General features: G+C 43.0%; 2 protein-coding genes and 1 pseudogene across 2 annotated transcripts; 1 reads left to right on the forward strand and 2 right to left on the reverse strand.

Annotated features, from left to right (window-relative positions):
- Positions 1–2,258: 2,258 nt before the first annotated feature.
- LOC136653354 (vomeronasal type-2 receptor 26-like) lies at positions 2,259–12,940 on the reverse strand. Its single transcript, XM_066630263.1, has 7 exons — positions 12,726–12,940; positions 11,975–12,266; positions 9,772–10,629; positions 8,486–8,713; positions 7,293–7,419; positions 5,571–6,439; positions 2,259–2,390 (listed from the first exon to the last, which is right to left on the reverse strand). Exons 1-7 carry the CDS (start codon positions 12,938–12,940, stop codon positions 2,259–2,261), a joined length of 2,721 nt encoding a protein of 906 aa, XP_066486360.1.
- LOC136654834 (5S ribosomal RNA) lies at positions 6,745–6,864 on the forward strand (annotated as a pseudogene).
- A 3,698-nt stretch (positions 12,941–16,638) lies between the features above and the next one.
- On the reverse strand, positions 16,639–23,400 carry LOC136653355 (vomeronasal type-2 receptor 26-like). Its single transcript, XM_066630264.1, has 6 exons — positions 23,384–23,400; positions 21,933–22,224; positions 20,819–21,664; positions 19,726–19,953; positions 18,364–18,490; positions 16,639–17,540 (listed from the first exon to the last, which is right to left on the reverse strand). The coding sequence occupies exons 1-6, from the start codon at positions 23,398–23,400 to the stop codon at positions 16,639–16,641; spliced, it is 2,412 nt and encodes an 803-aa protein (XP_066486361.1).

The raw sequence follows: 23,400 nt of genomic DNA on the forward strand, positions 1-23,400 counted from the left end.
AGATCTTTCCACAAGGACATGAAGGGCACTGTTGTCTTCGATGGCTCCACATCAGACCCCTTTGACATCTGAAGCGGAGTGAAGCAGGGCTGTGTTCTTGCGCCAACCTTGTTTGGGATTTTCTTCGCTGTCCTGCTGAAGCAGGCCTTTGGAACTGCAACAGAAGGCATCTATCTCCGGACCAGATCAGACGGAAAGCTCTTCAACCTCTCCAGACTGAGAGCAAAGTCCAAAGTCCAGCTGAAATGTCTGTGTGACTTCCTCTTTGCCAACAATGCAGCTATCACTACCCACTCTGCCAAAGATCTCCAGCAGCTCATGGATTGTTTTAGCAAGGCCTGCCAAGATTTTGGACTGACAATCAGCCTGAAGAAAATATAGGTCATGGTTCAGGATGTGGACTCACCTCCCTGCATTACAATCTCTGAGCATGAACTGGAGGTTGTCCATGACTTTGTGAACCTTGGCTCAACGATCTCCGACACTCTTTCTCTCGATACCGAGCTAAACAAGCGTATCGGTAAAGCAGCTACCACGTTTTCCAGACTCACAAAGAGAGTCTGGTCCAACAAGAAGCTGACGGAACATACCAAGATCCAGGTCTACAGAGCTTGCGTCCTGAGTACACTTCTGTACTGCAGCGAGTCATGGACTCTTCGCTCACAACAGGAGAGGAAACTGAGCGCTTTCCACATGCGCTGCCTCCGACGCATCCTCGGCATCACCTGGCAGGACAAAGTTCCAAACAACACAGTCCTGGAATGTGCTGGAATCCCTAGCATGTATGCACTGCTGAAACAGAGACGCCTGCGTTGGCTCGGTCATGTTGTCCCTAGCATGTATGCACTGTTGAAACAGAGATGCCTGTGTTGGCTCGATCATATTGTGAGAATGGATGATGCCGGATCCCAAAGGATCTCCTCTGTGGTGAACTCGTGCAAGGAAAGCGCCCTACAGGTAGACCACAGCTGCGATACAAGGACATCTGCAAGAGGGATCTGAAGGCCTTAGGCGTGGACCTCAACAGGTGGGAAACCCTGGCCTCTGAGCAGCCCGCTTGGAGGCAGGCTGTGCAGCATGGCCTTTCCCAGTTTGAAGAGACACTTGGCCAACAGTCTGAGGCAAAGAAGGAAGGCCCATAGCCAGGGAGACAGACCAGGGACAGACTGCACTTGCTCCCGGTGTGGAAGGGACTGTCACTCCCGAATCGGCCTTTTCAGCCACACTAGACGCTGTTCCAGAACCACCTTGCAGAGCGCAATACCATAGTCTTTCGAGACTGAAGGTTGCCAACATGATATTGTGATGGAGTTGGTATTTCCTTCTTTGTCACATTTCTCTCCAGGGAAAGTGAAGGGTGTTGGGTGTGGGGAAGGGGTGATTCGAAGTGGAGATTTTCTTCCTCAGAAATAGTGAGTGTAAAAGTTGCCCATCTATTGATGTTTGTTTTGCCAAATTCCTGGTCCAAGTTTCACCTATACCCACTTTAAGCTAATTAGCTCCCCTTTGTTCCCCAACAACGGCACTAGTTTTGCACTGCAGGACCCACCACCAGGGTCACTTGCCTGTTCAACCTACAGAGGTCCTCCTTCCTCCCCTCCCCTGCCCTGCCAGCAACCTCTCCAGCCACCACAGCAACACCTTGGTCCTCTGCCAGTCTTGGGTGTGGCAGTCACACACCAGTCTCTAGCAGTCTCTGTTCCAGCAGTCCCCATTCCAGCAATACTCAGAAGTTCATTTGCTCATCTGACCATTAGTCAGTTAGTCCATTAGTTAGTCAGCAAGTCCAGTAGTCCATCAGCCAGTCCATTAGTTCCTCCATCCATTAATTTAGTTCTCTCTCCTCCAATCTTCTTCCTTCTGCTCTCTTAATCTCTCCCTACTCCTTCCCTCTACAACCACCCCTTTTTCCTTCCTGTAGGTGCTACTTTTAACCCTGAGGGTCTTTTTGCCTCCAAGCAGCTTCAGCTGTGCAGCACACTCACTGCAATCTAAAACCCCAATGTTAACCCCATGCTTGCCTGCCAGAGCAAAGGGTCACTGTTGACACCACACCCTATCTCCTCCAAGGATCTTGCGCATTTCCATTACAATGTTAGAATGGATGGTCAGAGCTTAGTTCTTTCCCAGTAAAATAAGCTGACTATTTAGAGACACTTGGCACCAGGATTTGGGGAGCAAAAGGGAGTTATCCAAGTGGCCTATTATTTGATGAGCTGCTGAGGTGCAAGGACTTAGATCAGGGATCTCCAAACTTCTCAGTACAAAGGCCACATTGTATATTTCACATTTTTGCAGGCTGAAAAACAATCAGTTTTACAAATGAAAGCATGAAATTTAAATGAATGAATGTGTTTTACTTGGATTTTTTTGTAATCCGCATGAAATGATTGAGGACAAAAATAGTTCAATTACACAGAAACAATGCTGTGCTTAAACTGAGGAATGATAATGACTAAAAATGTCAAACATTAGCAAATGCTCTGACAAAAAAAAAAAGTTGCCTGAAGGCCAGATATAGTTTTGTGGCAGGCCAGATGTTGCCCCTGGCCCATATATGGAGACCCCTGACTTAGATCATGAGCTATAATTAGGATGTTTACCAGACACCTGCAAACATGGTGTACATATCTTACAACCCAATCCTAAGGGGCCTGTATGCCACCAGAACAAGTCTTTTGGCGGCCAATGTACATGGCCTTGCATCATCATCATCATCATCATCATCATCATCATCAATAATAATAGCTGCTGCTTCGGTCCAGCACCAGTGAAGAAACAGCAATGAGTGACCCACCTGACAACATGAAATTGACAGGTGTAACCTGTTGTCATCATTGCCCTTTTATAGTTTCCACCCCTCCAAAGACTGCAGCAATGAATGGCTTGAACTGCCCACCAGTACTCTAATTATTAATTAAAGATACTGCTCCTGTACAACTGCCACATCCTCTAAGGAAGCACTGTGCCTTGTACAGATGTCAGGCAGACACTCATCAGGTGTATCACTTGCAATTCAATTCTGAGAAGTTTCCCCAGTCGAATTATGTCTAAAAGATTCCCTCCCCAGTTCCAAGTTAAACTAAAAGACCATGGCAAAATGGGGTGCACAGAGCCTAATTTGTAAAAGAAGCATTAGACAGGAAACTGGACAAAGTCTTTCCTGCTGACATGGCCCATTATTCAGGCAACCACCTTGCCACCCAATGTTATGCTTTATGGAGTATGAGTGAAAATTGAAATGGGGGGAGTTTCTGGAGGTGCAAGAAGGAAGGAAGGTGGAATGAAGGAGGGAGAGCATTGTTTGGATGGCAATCATGTGTAGCTGAATCCTATTCATTTTGGCTGCCGCTACATGCCTTAGTCCTGCTCCAGCAAAATTGCTGGCACAAGATTGAGTAGTCCCATAATAACAATGGAAGTTTTCCCCAGGGCAAGGGAACACAAGTTCACTTACCCTGAGAAGAACTCTCCTACCAACGCCAACCATGAGATAAAGCATGTGCCACTGTAGTATGGCTGCATCGATAAGTGGGTTGGCAACCTTCAGCCTCGAAAGACTATGGTATAAGCCTACAGCACCTGGTATTCCCAGGTGGTCTCACATCCAAGTACTACCCAGGCCTGACCCTGTTTAGCTTCCGAGATCAAAGAATGAGTAAAGGGTGATGAATAAGGACAGGGCCAATTAAAAAAAATGGACAGGGTACCCCCTCCCCACTGTAGCCCTGTAGCCCTGTGTAGCCTTTGTAGCCCTGTGCTACAAAGAGAGAGCAATCTTCAGGTCAACTTACTTGTCGATGCAGAATGAGGCCCACTGTTTTGCTTGTTTCATTTTGAAACTGTGGCCGATGTGTGTGTGTTTTTACACACGCAAAAGAAAGCAGAACTGCTGCGGAGGGAACTGGCTTTCAACAAGTCAATGAAAGGTTTTGGTTTCGTGTTTTTCTCTTTCTGGTAGCACATATGAATGGAAGGGGTTTGTGAAATGGAGGCCCATTGATAGCGAGCGCCTGCATGTTAGAAATTAGGCAGAGGGAAGAGAATGCAGCATTGGTGCACTTAGAGGAGGTGGGGGGGGTAAATGCCCTGGGCGGCATCTGCTGAGGGAAGTTGCATCACCCCACCGCCATTTTTTTTGGGCCTAGACTATTGTGTCCTGGTCAAATGTGCCCCGGTCATTTGCATCCCTGGATGTTCACATCTATCTATCTATCTATCTATCTATCTATCTATCTATCTATCTATCTATCTATCTATCTATCTATCTATCTATCTATCTATCTATCTATCTATCTATCTATCTTATTTATTTATACAGTTATTTATATACCGCCTTTCTTTGGTCGCCAGATTTCTCCTCAGACTTTAATCCAAGGCGGTTTACGTAGGCAGGCTGTTCTAAAACCCCGTAGGGATTTTTACAATTGACTAGTTCTAGTCTTTCATAGAACTCCTCGTTCCAGCTGGATTCCTTCCCGGTCTGGCCTCTCTCTGGCTCTTCACCTCCCACGCTCCACTTGATGGCAACTCCTCTCTGCCACCAAGGGTCAGCTCATCAGTATATCAGCGTGTCATCAGTTCTTGGGTACTTTTATACTAGGCAACAAACCCCAATGAAGTATAAGCTAATCCTCGTGTCTCAGCCCTAATCCTAACCCTATGTTTGAGTTTTAAAAATAAAAAAGTACATCTAATATAAATATGCATTTATTGGGACACAAATGTCTAGCATGTAAAAAGAATAGATGCAAATGTCCAATGCTGGAACACATTTGAGCCGTACAGAGTTGTTTGGGACTCTGTCACTGTGACAAGTGATCCTATCCCTTTTAAGAAAATGCAAGGGAGCTGCTGGAAGGGGCTGTGGGAGAGAAAACATTCCAGAGGGTAATTGAAGGTTAAAGACTATAGGTAGGAAAGGACTATACAATAAACAGAACTTTGGAGGCTGGGGACTATGGACCAGGAAACCAGGGAACTATGGTATTAGTAGGAACAGCTCATGAGGGATTATATGTTGTGATATTGGTCGGGTATCATGGGTTTGAGGGCTACAAGGCAATGAGGATCCATTCATATATCACCATAATAGTTTTGGGTTTTAACACCATAACAAGTTTAGGCTCTTCCCTGTAGTATTTGCACAGCTTCTAATTCCCTGAACAAGTTCATCTACATGCATCCCAGGACTGCTATTGCACTGGTATTTCTTCACCCCAGAGCAAGTTGTGGTGTGTCATGGTCATTTATGACCAAACTCATAGCTGAGTTTCACTTGGCCTTATGATGGTGAAGGAATGGGTAGGCAGGTGGGATGAATCTGCAAAGTGGCTTTTGGCAACCGATTTGGCATGGCAGAGGAATGAGCAAACAGCAGGATTTACCTGTGAGGCAGTCTTAGGCAGTGGATGCTGCATGATGGAGAAGGAATGAGAAAGCAGGACTGAGGAGCAACTAGTGAACAACCCAGGAACAGAAAAGGCATACTTAGCTGACATTTGGTTGTTTCCTATGAATATACACAGTAAAATTCTTCAACATTTCTTCCTCATGAGTTGTTCCTTCTTGTTCAGTTCAGGTCTCAACACAATGATGTAACATTTGGGGAAAAAGATCCAACCCAGCAACCCAGCACCAGAGGCCAAGATGGAGAAAATCTCCACAGCTACCATGTGTTTCCCCTTGGTGCTCAGATAGGTCGGAACAAAGGACAACCAAACACTGCAAAAGACCAACATGCTAAAAGTGATTAACTTGGCTTCATTGAAACAGTCTGGCAATTTCCTGGCCACAAAGGCTATAATGAAGCTGACACTGGCCAAGAAGCCCATATACCCCAAGACACAGTAAAACATGGCCGCTTGCCCTTCATTACAGCCCAGTAAAAATGTTTCAGTCATTAGGTGCATGTCAGCATCTGGGAATGGAGGAGAGGTGATCAGCCACAGAGAGCAAAGGCTTGCTTGAATAAAGGAGCAGGAAAGGACGATGGAATTAGCCAGTCTTTTTCCCACCCATTTCCTCAGCCAGCTCCCTGGTTTAGTAGCCATGAAGGCCAGGACCACCATGATGGTTTTTGCCAGCACACAAGAAACAGCCACTGAGAAGACGATGCCAAAAGTAGTTTGTCGGAGGAGACACGTCACCTTCCCAGGACGTCCAATAAACAGCAGTGCACAAAGGAAGCAAAGCAGCAGGGAGATGAGGAGGGTGTAGGTGAGATTCCGATTGTTGACTTTGACAATGGGAGTGTTGTGGTGCTTCATAAACAGTCCTAACACTAGGGCTGTGACCAAAAGAAAGGAAACAGCGAAACAGGCTAAACTGAGTCCCAAAGGTTCTTTGTAAGACAAGAAACTGACATTCTTTGGAATACACGAATCCTGGTTCATATTTGCGTAGCTTTCCTCTGCACATTTATAACAGTCATTCATATCTGAAAGAGAAAAGCTGTAATGTTGATTGAACACGGTTCCATGGATCTCACCAGAGCAATGTAACATGCACACCTTACTCTATGTTCAAATCTGAACAAGCATTCAAATTGAAGCACCATGTATTGTATGCAATGTTGCAGTTAAGGATTATATTTACTTACACATTGACAGTCCAGTCCTATCTAAACCCTCTCTGCACAGCTGCACCAACGGAGCACATGTCACATCCTGCAGGGGGCAGTCATGGAAGAGGCAGTCATGGAGGTCTCTTCCAGGTAAGGGAAAATGTGTTCCCTTGTCTAGGGTAAGCAGCAATTGTTACCCTGCACATGCCCGATCTCGTCTGATCTCGGAAGCTAAGCAGGGTCAGGCCTGGTTAGTACTTGGATGGGAGACCGCCTGGGAATACCGGGTGCTGTAGGCTTATACCATAGTCTTTCGAGACTGAAGGTTGCCAACCATAGCAATAGTCTAGGGTAAGCAGAGTAGACCCAGGAAGGAGGATCGGGGCTGGGAAGGGGGATATCAGCACATCTGCTGCCACTGATACTGTCCCCTCCCTACCCTGCTCATTGCTCCATTCTGCCTACGGCCCACTCCCTACCTGCTCCCCATGCTGACCTAACTGGTGCCCGGGCTTTTCAAGAGGCCAATGACATGTAGCAACAGCCCAGCTGTGTGGAATGATGGGATGCATTTGGCAACCACTGTAACGCACTCTGCACACCAAAACAGTGGCTGATAGGATTGGGCCATAAGCTATCTTTAAAATAAGAGTTCCTTTCCTAGAGTCCCACATATACAGAACATAGAGTTAATCTGTTTGTTACCTCTGTATAGTTTATTTCTTACCCTTCTGGTCTGAAATCTTCCCTTCTGGACATGGGATGCAGTCATAGCAGCAAAATGGCCTCCCTTCCTTCACTTTCTTGCTAGAACCTGGCTGACAGCTCTCAGTGCATACAGAAACTGGTTGTACCTAATCCATAAATGAAATAAGAGAATGACCATTTTCAGATTAATGAGCCTGGAAGGTAAGCATCTGACTGGAGAAGGATGATGAGTCTGACTATAGCAGCGATTTTCAACCACTGTGCCATGGCACACTGGTGTGCCACAAATGTTCCACAGGTGTGCCGCGGGAGTTTTGGGAGGGTTGTTTATTGATAGGGTAATTGGGGGATTGAGCCCCTCACCAGCAGTGTAGTGTGCCTTGTCAGTTGTCAAAAAAACTGATGTGTACCTTGACAATTTTAGTGCCCAGTCAGTGTGCCGTGAGATGAAAAAGGTTGAAAATTGCTGAACTGTAGTGTTAAAGAATGAAATAGTGAATCATTGTTATATCTCATGGAAAGAACTTCACACTAAGGGCCCAATTCTATCCAACTTTCCATTGCTGATGCAGTTTTGCCAATGAGACATGCACTGCTTTCTGGGGTGGAGGGCAGTTATGGAGGCCTCCTCAAAGTATGGGAACATTTGGATATATTAATGTTTGACTAACAAGCAGATATAGCAAAGAGGATAATTTATTCAGGCCAAATTATTTTAGGAGGTTCAGAAAAATGGTTTCCTATTGGGTTACTTGTATGCTCCAAAGGCCATTCAGTGTCTGAGATAATCAAGGGACCATGCCAACTTGATTAGGATCCAGGCAGAGAAGAAGCAATGCTATTTACATTACTGGTGAGAAGATCACTATCTCTTCCCTATATTTTCCTTGAGGCACTACCTTTGGCCAAGGTTTGATTCTTTGACCAAATTTTCATGGCATCTATGCTAGAGGAAAGGCAAAATGCTGGAATGCTCAAACTTATCACTAGGTGCATGGTATGCTACGTTAAATATGTTTCACTGACCAATTTTGGAACAAGGGCAAAGGTTTGTAGAGCTTCATCACTGCTGGAAAACATCCATTCGTTTTTTAAAAAATCAGTGTTTTATAGTGGTATTGTCCAGTTACATAAAGTTTGCACATGTACATGGAGACTGAGTGCCCAGTGAAAACTGGGAGATCACCCAAACTGCAAATAATTGATACTTACTTGATTAAACCAGCTGTGCCATGTTATTTTATCCTCATTTATGGTGAGTGCCCAGTCTGGAGGAGCCTGGGGATCCATCCTCCCAATTTTCACTCTCTGAAAGGACTGGTTGGAGGAAACAACCCAGTTGATGATGTCAAATCCAGCTACTAATTCTCCATTCTGGTCAAAAGAAACCATGTCCCCAGCACTGTTGTTAAATGAGACCTCTCTCAGAAAATGATGAAGCTGGATTAAGAGGCAAGCAATTAGAAGAGTTCTGTGTTTCAGACTGCAGAGATGTGCAGTCAGGGGAGGCAGAGCCTCCCCTATCCTGCTCCAATGAAAATAACTTCAGAGCCTAACGTGTCTGCAAAGAAAATAGCCTCACATACAGGGAGAGACTAGAGCTTGTGGCAATGACAGCTCAGCCTCCTCTGTGATTGCACAGGTGCTGGTGTAGACCCCTCAATGCAGCAGTTTTCAACCTTTTCCATCTCATGGCACACTGACTAGGCACTAAAATGGTCAAGGCACACCACCAGGTTGTTGACAATTGACAAGGCACACCCACTGACAGCAGGGGCTCACGACCCGCATGGCCCTATTAACAAATGACCATCCCCCAAACTCTTGTGGCACACCTGCAGACCATCCGTGGCACACCAGTGTGCCACAGCACAGTGGTTGAAAATGGCTGCCTCAATGCCTTGTGGTGCGACATCGTCACATCACTCCATACTTCTGGGTTTGCCTCCCTAGTCTTGGACCTCACCACATGCCACTGTCAGACTGAGATATGCAAATTTCAGATCTGGGGGGATGCATTTTCATTTTATTCAGGGACCAGCCATGTTTGAAATATTAGAGATAATTATTCTCATATTCTGCATACTCACTGACTCAAGTTGAGTTTTCAGTCGTTCTTGTGGGTCATTTAAACACCCTATTTTAAACTACTATTAGTATAGGTGTGATAAAGAAACAAAAGTATTCTGACTGTCTCCTTAGATGATGGCTATTTTAGTCTTTTTTATGTACGGTAAAGACAGCAATAGAATGATGTCATGGCAAGCTGGAGGGGGATTATGGAAGAAAAGTTCTACCATTATGATATAAACATAGGAGCCATACAGCAGAGAGTACTGATTGAAATGGAAGTGTCTCTTGTTATTTCTAGTGGATAAAGGAAGGTATACATATCAGATGGAGAACAAAGCAAGAGTTTCAAAAGATAAACGGACTGGGGACCATTGTTCCATCCACAAAGATGGCGCTCCACCATATTAGAATGGTCTGTCCATTACCTTCCATAATGGTTGATCCCTAAACTTCAGTCCTGCTCCAGCCACCGCTCTGTGTTTACATCTAGATGAGGACATGGCATGCAAAGCATGAGCCACAGCATAGACAGCATTGTAGATGCTGTAACTGTGACCAGTCATGCTCATTTCAAAAAAGGGACCAGGAAGGCTCTCCAGCTTCTCCTCACTTGTGCAATTACGTCCTGTTGCCTTGACCACAGCTACACTTGGGAATTCGCATTTAAAGGCCTGTTGCCAGAAGTCCCTGATAAAACCATCTCCTGTTGTGCTGGAAGGATTTCTATTCTCAACAAATTGGCGAAATGCTGGCAGAACACTGGAGTGAATTGTGAATGATAAAGCACCGTGGATTATATCTGTCTTCCAATCCCTTTGAAAGACCATCGACGTAATCTCCATCTGGGCAGTCAAAATCCACACTTTACCTTTGGGTTTATTGGTCACATCTTCTATTTCTGGCAGATATGCCAACCACTGAACATGCACCATAGAATACGTTTCTCCATAGACCACCACAATGTTGGCTCTGCTACCCATGACTTTATCAAATATTTTTGCCCCTCGTTGCAGCACATTTTCAATTTCAGCGACAGATGGAGCTATCCTGATTCTTTCAATGAAGGCAAAACAGACACCTCTCTCAGAAAACATTGGAAGCGCACCTCTCTCAAACCTTTCTCCAGTGTCATTGTCCATTATAAGAACTCCTATCCAGGTCCAGCTGAAATACAGAAGTAGATTAAGAATCCCTTTGTACTGAATGGCTTCATTTGGGACCATCTGGTAGAAAGAATGGCCTGGGATGTTCTCATTCTTCATTTGTGCAGAGCCATATATAAGCTGATGATTGATGTGAAAGGGAAGAGGAAAAGAAACACATAATAGTAGCAATAATGTAGTAGATCCATGTGATCATTCACATACATGATATCAATAATATTGAAAATTGTGACATCCATGAGATCAATAATGCTGTAAAGTAAGGCGCAGCCCCAGCACAACGAGGCCGCATGTTCTCCTCTGTATCCAACCTAGCTTAGGAGCAGGCTGGAAGTCTCTTCAGGGTAATGGGATGTTTTTCCCCTTACCCCGAGTAATGCCTGCCCTATGGGGCTACTTGGATCTGTGCTGCCATTTAGCAGGCACAAGTCTGAGCAGCCCTGTGTAAAGTCAGCAGGCCTGGGATGAGGGTTAGAATACGCTGGGGACCTGTTCCACTAATATTGTTCCCCAGGCCTGATCTGCCCTTGTTCCACCACCCCCATGCCCAGAAACCCCTCTCCCCACCTCTGTTCCATCATCCCACCACCCCTCCACTACTGCTGCTTGACTTAAAATTGAAGTTCTTTATTGTAAATTTGGGTTCTTTTCAGCAGTTAGAAAAGGAGTGGAATGGAAACCAGTCAAGCACAAGTGATTATAAGATAATTCCAGTAATTTATGAAACTCATATCTGAAGAAGAAGAAAGTGTCAGACCTGACCCAAGGGAAAATCACACTTTGAGTTGCATCTCCCTGCTGCCTTCTTCTTGCTGCTGCAGTCTCCTCTGCTTCTATTTAGAATTAAAGGAAAAGTGATGACAAGGGTGGCAGTTGCCACCTCAACTCAACACCTTCTCCTTCATGAAAGGAGGTGAGAGAGACAATGGAGAAAACAACCCTATTAGCCCTCTTCCTCCTTGCTTGTGGAGGAGATGTCAGTGGGTGGACTAAGAGGGCCTCTGCTGCCACTGATAGTGCTTATTCTCTTCCTTACTCAGGGAGGAAAACAAGGAGATGATATCAGTGATGATGCCCCTCTCCCTCCCTGCTTACCTCCTTGGCTCTGCAACACAGTTTTGAAATGGGAGGAACAAGGAAGTCAGAATAAAGATTGGGACTTTTCCTGGCTGCTTTGTCCTGCCATGTTAATTTGGACTCGTTCAAACCTTGAAATGGCAGAAGGAACAGATGAGGGGTAAATAGGAGCAAAGGGAGTTGGCCTTGGAGATGGCTGATGGGTCCAGGGTGCTGCCCACATTCACCTCATCACATGGCTGGCTTTGGAAGTGTGAACAAGGTATTAAATTCCTGTACCACACACACACACATCATCATCATCATCACCACACACACACAAAGAGAGAGAGAGAGAGAGAGAGAGAGAGAGAGAGAGAGAGAGAGAGAGAGAGAGAGAGAGTCCTACCTGTGGAATTTTGTAGGTATCTAAGATTGTTGCCGCATGAAAGGAAGTCTGGGAGTCTAGTCCTCCAATGACTGCTATCAGGTTATTCTGGATGCTACACTTGTAGTTGGGGACAAATCTCTCCAGGGTGAATATAAGTAGCATTGTAGCACAATAGGTCCACTTTGCACTGAAGTAGTTGTCATAGATGTGGAAGCCCAAAGTGACATTGGGTAAGATCTGGGGATTTTCATTGATCTCCTTTACTGCAAATGCAAAGGCCAGAACATGCTGGTAATTTTTGGTCAATACTCTAAAAGAAGAGTTGCATAAGGAAGGTAACTGGAAATTGAATAACAGCTTGTTAACAAAATACAGAAATGGCAAATAGCAGAGATCATTGGAAGGAAATTGAACTTGCTTTGTACAAAATCAATAAATATCCACACACTAATATGAGAAAGTGCTGGCATAGATCTGAGTAGGTCTACAGGGGAGTAGGGAGCAGTGGAATAGGTAAGTATAAAATTTCTTTACTTTGTCAGTGCAATTGCATGCTCTGGGCCACAAATGATGCTCAGGATTGCTATTATCTCCTGGCAGAGAAAAGGAGTTTCTTTTCTGTAGCAAAGTTCTGTAGCACTTTGATTGCATTAAGCTTTTGTGTAACTGACACCAAAAAGCCATTATGCCCAGGCTACAGCTTCTATAGGACCGATCATTCCAGTGACAAACAATGGAGTAAAGGAAAACACAGAAATGAACTCCTTACACGAGGTCTTCGAACAATGTTGGTGGGGGCACTTCCACAAAAGCTATTGGATTGGTGACAATGAAAGATTGAGAAGCAATGCCTCCAATGATGAGGTCACCCGATTGACGATAGTCATGAAACGGCGGGTGCGGTTCATGAATGCTGCATGAGATAACATGAAACTTGCAGGCCATGCGAGGAAGCAACACCAGCAACACCACAAATACTATCATTCTGAGTCCAACTACAAACACTTCCTCTACACCCAGATTCTCCTCTTATCATCTGCAATACTCTCATTCGAGTTTGGGTGATTATAATGGCCTAACTTGAATGGTCATTCTGTCTATGGGTAGTTCTGAACTCTGGAGGGTATAAAGTATCCAAAGTCAGACTCTTTGATCCATCCCTGGTTTCAGCTTCAAATGTTCCAAGGTATATTTATAACTACTCCACAGACTTTGCTATTCATTCTGCAAGGGCCCAAATGACTCCACAGAGGTTTTGAGAAGCAGCAGCAAAATTAATTATGGTTCTTTTGATGATTAAAGGGGAAGGTAATAACTGACAAAAAGTGGAGAAGTCCCTGTGTAATTACAGTACAGTACAGTAATTAAAAAGAGGTTTTGTCATCAACTTAGTTGAACTGGACATTGAGTTTGGAATGATCCATAGAGAAGAAAACAGATATGAATGAATCTTCCTTGTTCTGTTCCATAACCGGTCCACATAGGGTCAGATCATGGGTCCAAATGAAGCAGTCGCCTGGGGGGGGGCACTCATCCTTGTTCACCTACTGGCCTCCACTACTATTCCTCCCACTCCCTGGATTTAAAAAAGAAGGAGAGGCAAAGGAGATTAGAAAAAGTGAAGGGGAGGAGAGTGCTGAGTCACAACATTGGAGAGAGGTAGAAGTAAAGGCTGGCACATCATCAGATGGGGTCAGCATTTAGCTAAGGTGTTAAATAAAAAGGATTTTTGTCATCCCCATTCATTTTTGTTTCCTGTTGATTTCACTGGGAGACCCACCAACAGTCCCGCAGCCTGCAACTTCAGTATTTTTGTTCCAGCCAAATGGCATGATATTTTAAGACAGTCTATATGACAGTGGTTCCCAAACTGTGTGTCAGGACTGACTGGTGGCTTGCAACCTGATTTTGTGGGTCCCAAAGCAGCTGAGCAGAGCCTCCAATGAAAACACAGGTGATGGAAGGATCAGATAACTAACTGCCTCAAGTTCTGAGGCTTTTCAAAAATCAGAATTTCCCTGCAAAAAGCTCCTGCAGTTTGCAAACCTGTGTAAATATTGAGAAATAAAACTTGGAGCAACTTCTTTTTCTGGTTATTGTTAGTAAAACATAACATTAAGTAAAAATATTAAGTAAAAATATTATTTCTCTCTAGATTATTTTTAAGTTTTGTAAACCTAGGTGGGCCATTTTAAAAAGTGGGTCCCAGTGCTAAATAGTTTGGGAATCCCTGGTCTATGACCTCTGTACAGGATCATGCTTGTCAAGATTCAGACTGATGGAATGTAGGATCTACACCATAGACCTTATAGGGTCCCTTGTGGTGTTTTGCAGATCGAACCTATAAAATATTTGGGGTGAATTTTTGTTACAATCTTACATGGACTGCCCAACAGAAGCTGTCAGCTAACTTAGCCCACTATACCATTCAGTCTAGCACTCATTTCTTCTTTAGGCAAGGCAATGGTCATATTCCATCCACTCTTAAAGTTTATAATGCCAAAGTAGCTCCTATATGGTTCTCCAGTATGGCTATGCTCAATTAATCATTCGTTTGAGTGTCCTCAGGCTAAGTTCTTTAGGGATATACTGCATCTCCCTAGATGTGCACCTTATGCAGCTACTTGTTTAGAACTGGGGCAGTCGTTGTTGAAGACGAGGCAGTTTAACTACTGGCTGCTTGTCCTTTTTCATACTAGCCAGGATAGTCTGCTATATCTCATGATTTCTGAACATGATACCTCCATGTGGCTCACTAGAGTCTGGAAGAAAATAGAATCTATGGGCCTTCTTTTTGACCATCTGGTCCAGTCTTTGGAAATAGAACTCATTTCAAAAGTTAAACAGAGGCTTCGCGACATCGAATTTCAAAACCTTCTTAGCCAGGCCACACGAACCTGTTCCCCTTTAAATTTCCACATTCTGTTAGCCCACAACCAGATGGCTCCTCGTTTGACTCTTTTGATTAATCCTAAGGAGCGTCAGGTAATTACACAAGCTAGATTTAATGTTGCTCCTTCGGCAGTAACCTCAGGAAGGTACCATAAGGTCTCTCTTCTTGATCAGCTCTGCCCTTGTTCTCTACTCGAGGTCGAGACCCTCTCTCATATATTTTTCTCTTGTCCTATTCATTCAGCTTATGCGCTTTATTCATCTAGAATCTCATCTAGCAAAGAAGAATGGGCTCCTGGAGCAGATGAAACTTGCATACTTATTAAATGACGGCCCAGTAGATGTGTTGCAGCCACTGCTAATTTTCCTTTGTCAGTCATTGAGAAGTATGGAAAGAGATTGGAGTAGCGTTTATTTGTATGCTCTGTTTGCATTTTAACCTTAAAATTTGTGTGACCTTAATTTTATTTTATTTTTTATTATTTCTTTTTATTTTACACCTTGTTTTACTTGGATGACTCATTTGTTAGAACATGAATTAATGCCAATAAAGGTCTCTCTATAAACTGGGATACTTTCATGTGTATAATGGATCCTAGTGACACTTTGTTACCTTTATTTTGCTAGATAAATATAAATAAATAAAACAAAAGTATCACAACAAAGGATTGGCAGATCCCCAAGTGTGGGATAGAAGGCTGACTGACATATCCGTTTTAGTGAGTCAGTTCCATGATTAGTTGGTGAGTTTAGTGAGTCAGTTCCATGATTAGTTCCATGATTTAGTGAGTGTTCCATGGTTCCAGTGATTTATCCCGTTTACTTCAGAGTCCAAACTGTTTTACAATCTCATTTCAACATATAAACACAATGAAGTAGGGATCGCAACCTCGTTTAGTCATGCCAAAAACCTTCACTCAGTCTTGTATAGCTGAAATGTGCCTCTCAAATGAGACAAGAGGATCTTAAAGGAGGGCACATAATTCCAGGCCTGAGGAGGGGGGGCAGGGGGCAAAATCTCCAGGGCCTGGGCTCTGAGAGCCTGTTGGGTTCTGGACCCAACAGTGAGTTGTGACCCAGTTTTTGGTGGTTCACAATATTTACAGGGCAGATCAGGCCATGTGCGTCAAGGGTCAAAGAAGCTGCTATGGGGACAGCATTGCTGCCCAATCACCATTATAGCCACATCCCTTTGCATTTATAAATCAGGCAGCAACTTCTAAGGCCTCTAAAAAGTTTGAGAACCTCTGAACTAGAGCATTAGATCTTGAGTTTCACATGCATACTAGAATTGCTCTGAAAACTCCAGAAGCTGCAACTACAGAATTCTAAACTCTTCTGATATTAAGGAGTTTACACGTTTCAAGAAATATTATCAACAGGGGAATACAGGCAAAAAAAAAAAAAAAGGTTTGTTCCAAAGAAACTGAATCCTAACTACACATCAATGAGACAACTTTGTTGTGAGTTATTCCTAATTCTCATAGGTCTCCACTGTAATGCACTCATGGAAAAATGTCTTAAGATACAACCATATGGGTCAGTCTATACACAGTGATTTCCCAAAGATCAAACTTTAATTCAAAACTATAATTAAATAACTAGAATTTTGAATCAGTGTCTATCAATCAATTACTTAAAATTTGTTTAATGCTAATCTTTTATTTAATCAGTTGGAGAAATTTGAGGAAGTTTCTACAGATGCTGCACAATAAACATTAGTGAAGATTTTGTACATGCATACATCTAAATTGCAAATTGTAGCAAAGGACAAAGGCATTTGATTTCCTTCACTTTTTTGTCTTTATTAGTTGTTCCCTGTTGTTCAGTGCAGGCTTTAACACAATAATATAGCATTTAGGGAAAAAGATGCAGCACAGCAACCCAACACCAGAGGACAAGATAGAGAAAATCTCCACAGCTACCATGTATTTCCCCTTAGTGCTCAAGTAGGTTGGAACAAAGGAAAGCCAAACACTACAAAAGACCAACATGCTGAAAGTGATCAACTTGGCTTCATTGAAACTGGCAGGCAACTTTCTGGCAAGAAATGCCACAGTGATACTGATACTGGCCAGGAAGCCCATGTAGCTGAGAACACAATAGAACATAGTTATGGATCCCTCATTACATTCTACTACAATTTCTTCAACCGCAGAGTGGATGTCAACATCTGGAAATGGCGGAGAAGTTGCCAGCCACACAGTACATATGCTAGCTTGAATAAGGGAACAGGAAAGAACAATGGAATTGGCCAGACTTCTTCCCACCCACTTCTTCATCCTGCTTCCTGGTTTGGTGGCCATGAATGCCAGAACCACTGTGATGGTCTTTGCCAGCACACAGGAAACAGCCACTGAGAAGATGAGGCCAAAGGCAGTTTGGCGAAGGAGGCATATCACCTTCCCAGGTTGTCCAATGAACAGCAATGCAGAAAGGAAGCAGAGCAGGAGGGAGATGAGAAGGGTGTAGCTGAGGTTCCGATTGTTGGCTTTGACAATGGGAGTTTCATGGTGCCTCATAAATGTTCCTAGTACTACAGCTGTTATTAGAGAAAAGGAAAGAGAAAAACAGGCTAAACAGATCCCCAGTGGTTCTTTGTAGGACAAGAAGCTTCTATCCCTGGGTATACATGAATCCTGGTTTTTATTAGGATAGTATTCATCTGGGCATTTATAGCAGTCATTCATGTCTGAAAAAGAAAATATGCAGTCTCTGTCTCATACTGAAGTCACAAATCCCACCTTCATAGTGTAATTTTAACTCTCATGCAGATAAAGTTTGCCATTCAAATGGAAAATAAAGGCCAATGCAGATCTTGTCAAATGTGCCTAATCAAATCTGCTGAGTGCCAGTCATTACATATCAACTCCCCCCACAACTTAATCTATAAAGATCTATAATGGATGTAGGCTTTCATTTTTTTCATGAAAGAACATTTCTACCCAGGAATCTGTGTATTTCTATACACCAAGTGTGCAGAAGGACCCATTCACACACACCCCAATCTAGCCCAACCAGCCTACAGTGACCAATATGACGAGGTGTTTTACTTTTTTTGCAGATTTTATTGGGTTTTTTTAAAAAATGAAAAATGCAGAAACAGTATTTTTATTACCAAAAATATCACACCTCTAGTAATGACTGTGACCCCAATCCTATGCATGTCTACTCAGGCATAAGTCCCATTATAGTAATGGGGCTCACTCCCAGGAAAGTGTAGATAGGATTGTAGACTCTGTATGCATCTGCAGACACTATACCACTTATATCCCCTATCTAGTACACTCTTAAAGCGGTTATAATTTCTAATTATAATTTATAATAAGTGTATAATAATATATATATAATTATTATATAATTATAAATATATAATATATAAGTGTGCCCTCAGAATAAAAACACATAAAACCACTTTCTGTACTTTTCCTCCTTGGGGAAAAAAGAGATCTGCAAAAAAATAAAAATATTAAGAACACCTCTGCTAATAACACTATACATTGTATACGTCTTACCGTCATGCTCTGAAATCTTTCCTTCTGGACATGGGGTGCAATTGTAGCAGCAAAACGGTTCCCCCTCCTTCACTTTCTTGCTGTAGCCAGGGTAGCAGTAGGCATTGCATAATGAAATGGGTTGTACCTAATCCATAAATGAAAGAGGAGAGTATCACCTTTGAGACGACTGGCCTTTGAATTCTTCTAGCTTGCAGAACTTTTCACATTTTACTGAAGAGGAACAAGCATCTTTTTCATAGTGTCCATCAGTTGCCATTTGAATGGCAAGAAAGGAGGACAATCCACTGACTACAACATAAAGGATTGGCCCGTCAAATCAAGGTCTAACCCAGCCATTTTCAACCACTGTGCCATGGCACACTGGTGTGCCGCGAGTGGTCCACGGGTGTGCCACAGGAATTTGGGAGAAAGTCATTTATTTATAGGGTCAATGGGAGATGTGAGCCCCCACTGGCATCATGGTGTGCCTTGTCAATTGTCAAAAACCTGGTAGTGTGCCTTGACCATTTTAGTGCCTTGTCAGTGTGCTGTGAGATGGAAAAGGTTGACTATCACTGGTCTAACCTTCCAAATATTACTGCCATAAACTGGGATAGGACCATGTAAAAATGGCTCCTATGATATTTCAGTGACATTGGAATAGGCTCATAGTAAATCTATGGTAGGCTACCAAATTATAGGTGATTCCAACTTTCTGCTGCTTTCCAACAATACTACTACAATAGTAGGGGAGGTGGGTGGAATGGGATGGTGATAGGGGCAGGGAGGATGGCGGATCAGGTCTGGGTAGGAGCACATCAAATCTGAACCCCCTTCCTGGGCCTGATCCACCTTCCTGAGTCAACATGGGCTTGCACCAGCTATTGAACTGGCACAGTCTGCATTGATCCATAGCGGCATACCCCAGGGAGTGCCCTGGGGCAAGGGGACAAATGTCCCCTTACCCCAAAGAGACCTCCAACAGCGAAAAATCCCCTGTAGGATACAGTGGTAGCCACACAGGTACCACTGCATCACCACCCAGGAATTTAAATATAATTGAGTTGTTAAGCTAATTGCAAATCATATAAAACATGGGTGTTTTATATGGCCTCATCATTGTCCAGTGATATTTGCTTTACATATTCATCCTGAAACTTCATAGTCACTAGCATGGATCCAAGAGAGCTCATCTCTGGGAGATTCTTCCATTGAAATAATCCCCTCTGAATTGAATCAGTGTGGTTTTGGACCAATCCTTTTTTACTGCTAACCATACTACTTTGTTTATAAAATTCCACTTCCTTTAACTCCTGTACTTTTGGAGACATCTATGTAAAAATGGAAAGCCTTCAAAAACTGATGACTATTGAATCCTACCTGGTTGAACCAGCTGTTCCATGTTATGGTATTCTCACTGATGATGAGTGCTTGTTGTGGAGGAGCCTGGGGATCCATCCCACCAACTTTCACTCTATGAAAGGATTGATTGGAGGAAATAATCCAGTTTATAACATCAAACCCAGTGACTAACTCCCCATTCTGGTCAAAGGAAACTTTTTCACCAGCGTTGTTGTTCAATGATACTCCCCTCAGAAAATGATGGAGCTAGACAGTAAGAGAAATGCAAGACTTTAGAAAGGATTTGTTTGGCCATTGTGTGCAGAATGTCTTGTATTCGGATGTACTAATTTCTGTTCATGTTGGATATAATTTTCATTGTCATTTTTCATGGAACCAAGAATAAACACAGCTCTTCTAAATATGTATATGTCACAATCAATTATTTTTTGTACACCTGAGAGGCCTTAGAAGGTCACTTCAGGTTTTTTATGAAAACCGGAAGTGACATTTTAAGATCTTAAAGAGCCTTCAGAGGGCTAAGAAAATCTGGATTATTCCAAAATCCAGACATTTTTTTCCTAGGTCTTCTTGGAAGGTCTTCTGCTCATTCTCACGTATAGTGCAGGGTACAGGCTGCAAGTGGTATTCTCTGATGTGCAGTTGTACAAACATTGTTGAAAAATGTCAAGGAGGCCAGCAGACACCCGTATGAGCAACACTGGAAAAAGCAAGAGGAAGCATTTTTCATTATATTTATGCAATATTTATGCAATTTTTTCCCCCCAAATCCAGACATATCCGTAATCAAGACACATTTCCATCCCAAGCAGCCCGGATAAGGGATACTCAACCTATATTAGCGTCAGAATGATTTCAAGAGTGATTGAGAAGCGGAGAAGGGAATTGAAGAAGAGATTCCACTCTTGAGCAGTGATTTAGATGTGGGGTAAAAGCACAGTTTAAAAATGGAAGAAATATGGGAATTAGAGACCAGGAAGCATTTGGAGATTACAGTTGGCTACATAGATTAACATATCTTATACACTGATTGTGAACCCAGGCAAAGCTATGGGAGAAAGTTCACAATAAACACACAGATCTCTCCAACATGAGATTGCGGACTCATTACCTGCCAAACCTGTTGATTATGGAACTTCAGTTCCCTTCTATCTGTCATTCCTTTGTGATGGAGTCTGGATGAGAACATGTCATGCAGAGCATGGGCCACGGCATGGACAGCATTGTAGATGTTATAGCTGTGGCCTGTCATGCTCATTTCAAAAAAAGGGCCAGGAAGGTTCTCCAGCTTCTCCTCCCCTGTGCAGATACTGTCCTCTGTCTCATCCAGAGTTGGAGTTAAGAATACACAGCCAAAGGCCTGTTGCCAGAACTCCCTGATAAAACCATCTGCTGCAGTGCTGGAAGGTTTTATACTTTTCACGAAGTGGTGAAATCCTGGTGGATCCTTAGAGTGAATTGTGAAGGCTAGAGCACCATGGAACATTTCTATAACCCATATCCTTTGATACACTACAGCATTGAGCTCCATCTGGGCTGTCATTATCCACACTTTACCTTTTGTCACTTCTCCTGACAAATATGGCAACCATCTCAAAGCCACCATAGAATAGGATTCTCCATAGGCCACTAGTACATTGGCTGTGCTTCTCATTATTTTGTCTCGTATTCTTGCTGCTTTTTTCAGTAGGTCATAAAACTGAGTGATAAAAGTTAGCATAGGTAGTCTTTCTATGAAGGCAAAACAGATGCCTTTCTCAGAAAACAATGGCGACACGGTTTGAACAAATCTTTCAGCATTGTCATCTTCCATAGTAAGAATCCCAATCCATGTCCACCTGAAATGCAGGAGTAAGGAGCGAATCCCCACATACTGAAGGTTCTCATTAGGGGCCATCTGGTAGTAGGGGAGGCCTGGGGTTTTATCATTCATCACTGGAGCAGACCCATAGATGAGCTGGAGAGAATGGTGAAGGGGCGGAGGAAATACTTAGAAATAATACTAAGATAATACAACAGTTTCAGGCTTTCAACGTATTTACATATTCCTAGCACCCAATCCTATCCTACTTTCCAGTGCTGATGGAGCCCGTGCCAATGGGGTACACAGTGCATCTTGCAGTGGAGCAGTCACAGAGGCCTCCTCAAGGTAAAAGAATAGTTGTTTGTGCTTGAAATGTTAAATTCCCATCATTTGCCCATACTCAAATACATGCACATCTCACCTGTGGGATCTTGTAGATATCCAAGAGAGTGGCCACATGAAGGGAAGTTTGAGAATCCACAGCACCAATAACAGCTATTAGGTTATTCTGGAGCTTACACTTATAGTTGGGAACGAATCTCTCTGATGAGGATATAAGTTGCATTGTGTTATGGTATGTCCACTTTGCATTGAAATAACTGTCATAGATGTGAAAGCCTAAGGAGATATTGGATAAGATCTGGGGATTTTCATTGATTTCCTTTATTGCAAATGCCAAGGCCAGGACATGTTGATAATGCTTGGTCACTACTCTAGGACAAAAGTTGTATAAGGAACATAAAGAAAAATTTAACCATGCTTTGTTATGAAATACAGAAATAGGAGCAACTATCAAGAAGAAATTAGATATTTCCTAATAGAAAATGCATCAAAACCTGCAAACTATTTTTTTGCTATGAGAAACAAGTAAAACTCTGAAGGGAAGCTTATGTATAAGTACATACAGTGGGTCCTCTTTATCCACAGATACAGAGCCTGTGGATTTGACGCACCGAAGGATCTGAACCTGTGTCAGGAGGACACACAGAGGATGTTTCAGGCGTGACCTCATTAAAAACCAGAGGCTCCTGCCAGAAGGTTCCGGCAGGCATTCTGAAGTGTGGGGAGGTCATATGAACCTCTCCATGCCTCAGAAAACAGGTCAGACCATGGCTTTCATTATCCATAATTTTCAGCATCTGCGGGGATTCCAGGAAAGAACCCCTATGGATGTTGAGTACCAACCTGTACAAGTTGAAGAAATTAGATCTAGTTAAATGCATGAAAAATGAATGCATATATAATATTTGACATTATGTTTTGTAGAAGGAGCAAAGGATATTTGATATAGGCTGCAATCCTGTGCACACTTACCTGGGAGTAAGTCCCCTTGAAATCAATGGGGCTTATTTCTGAGTAGACATGTGTAGGACTAAACTGATGGAGACCAACCCTGTATGTTTCTAGCTAGAATTTCACCACATGAAGTGTAGCATTTGCCTAGACCACATATCGAGACTATATCGAGACATATAGAAAAGACTATGACCACAAAAAAACAAAGATAGCTAAAAAACTATCCTGAATTCTGAACAATATCCTACATTATTCTTAACAATAATTCTACAAAAGTCAACTCTAGCACCTCAGGACGTACAAGGTGTGAGAATAACTTCCTTTCTAAAGAACATGAAAACAGATAGGAGGAACAAGTGTGTTGTACACTATTTGAAGAGCTTATGATAAAAACAAGAAGTAAGGGCAGTAGAATGCAGAGAGAGAAGCACACTGTGATGAAGACTAACTATAGTTCTAAGAGCGCAATCCTAACCTGTACTGGTACAGCCAGTCTGCATGGCCTGTGCTGTGTCCAACATAAGTTTGGAACAGGCTGGAGATCACCTCGGGGTAAGGTGATATTTTTCCACTTACCCCATGTAACACCCCAT

This window comes from Tiliqua scincoides, chromosome 5, assembly GCF_035046505.1.
Source record: "Tiliqua scincoides isolate rTilSci1 chromosome 5, rTilSci1.hap2, whole genome shotgun sequence".
In the NCBI taxonomy this organism is placed as follows: domain Eukaryota; kingdom Metazoa; phylum Chordata; class Lepidosauria; order Squamata; family Scincidae; genus Tiliqua; species Tiliqua scincoides.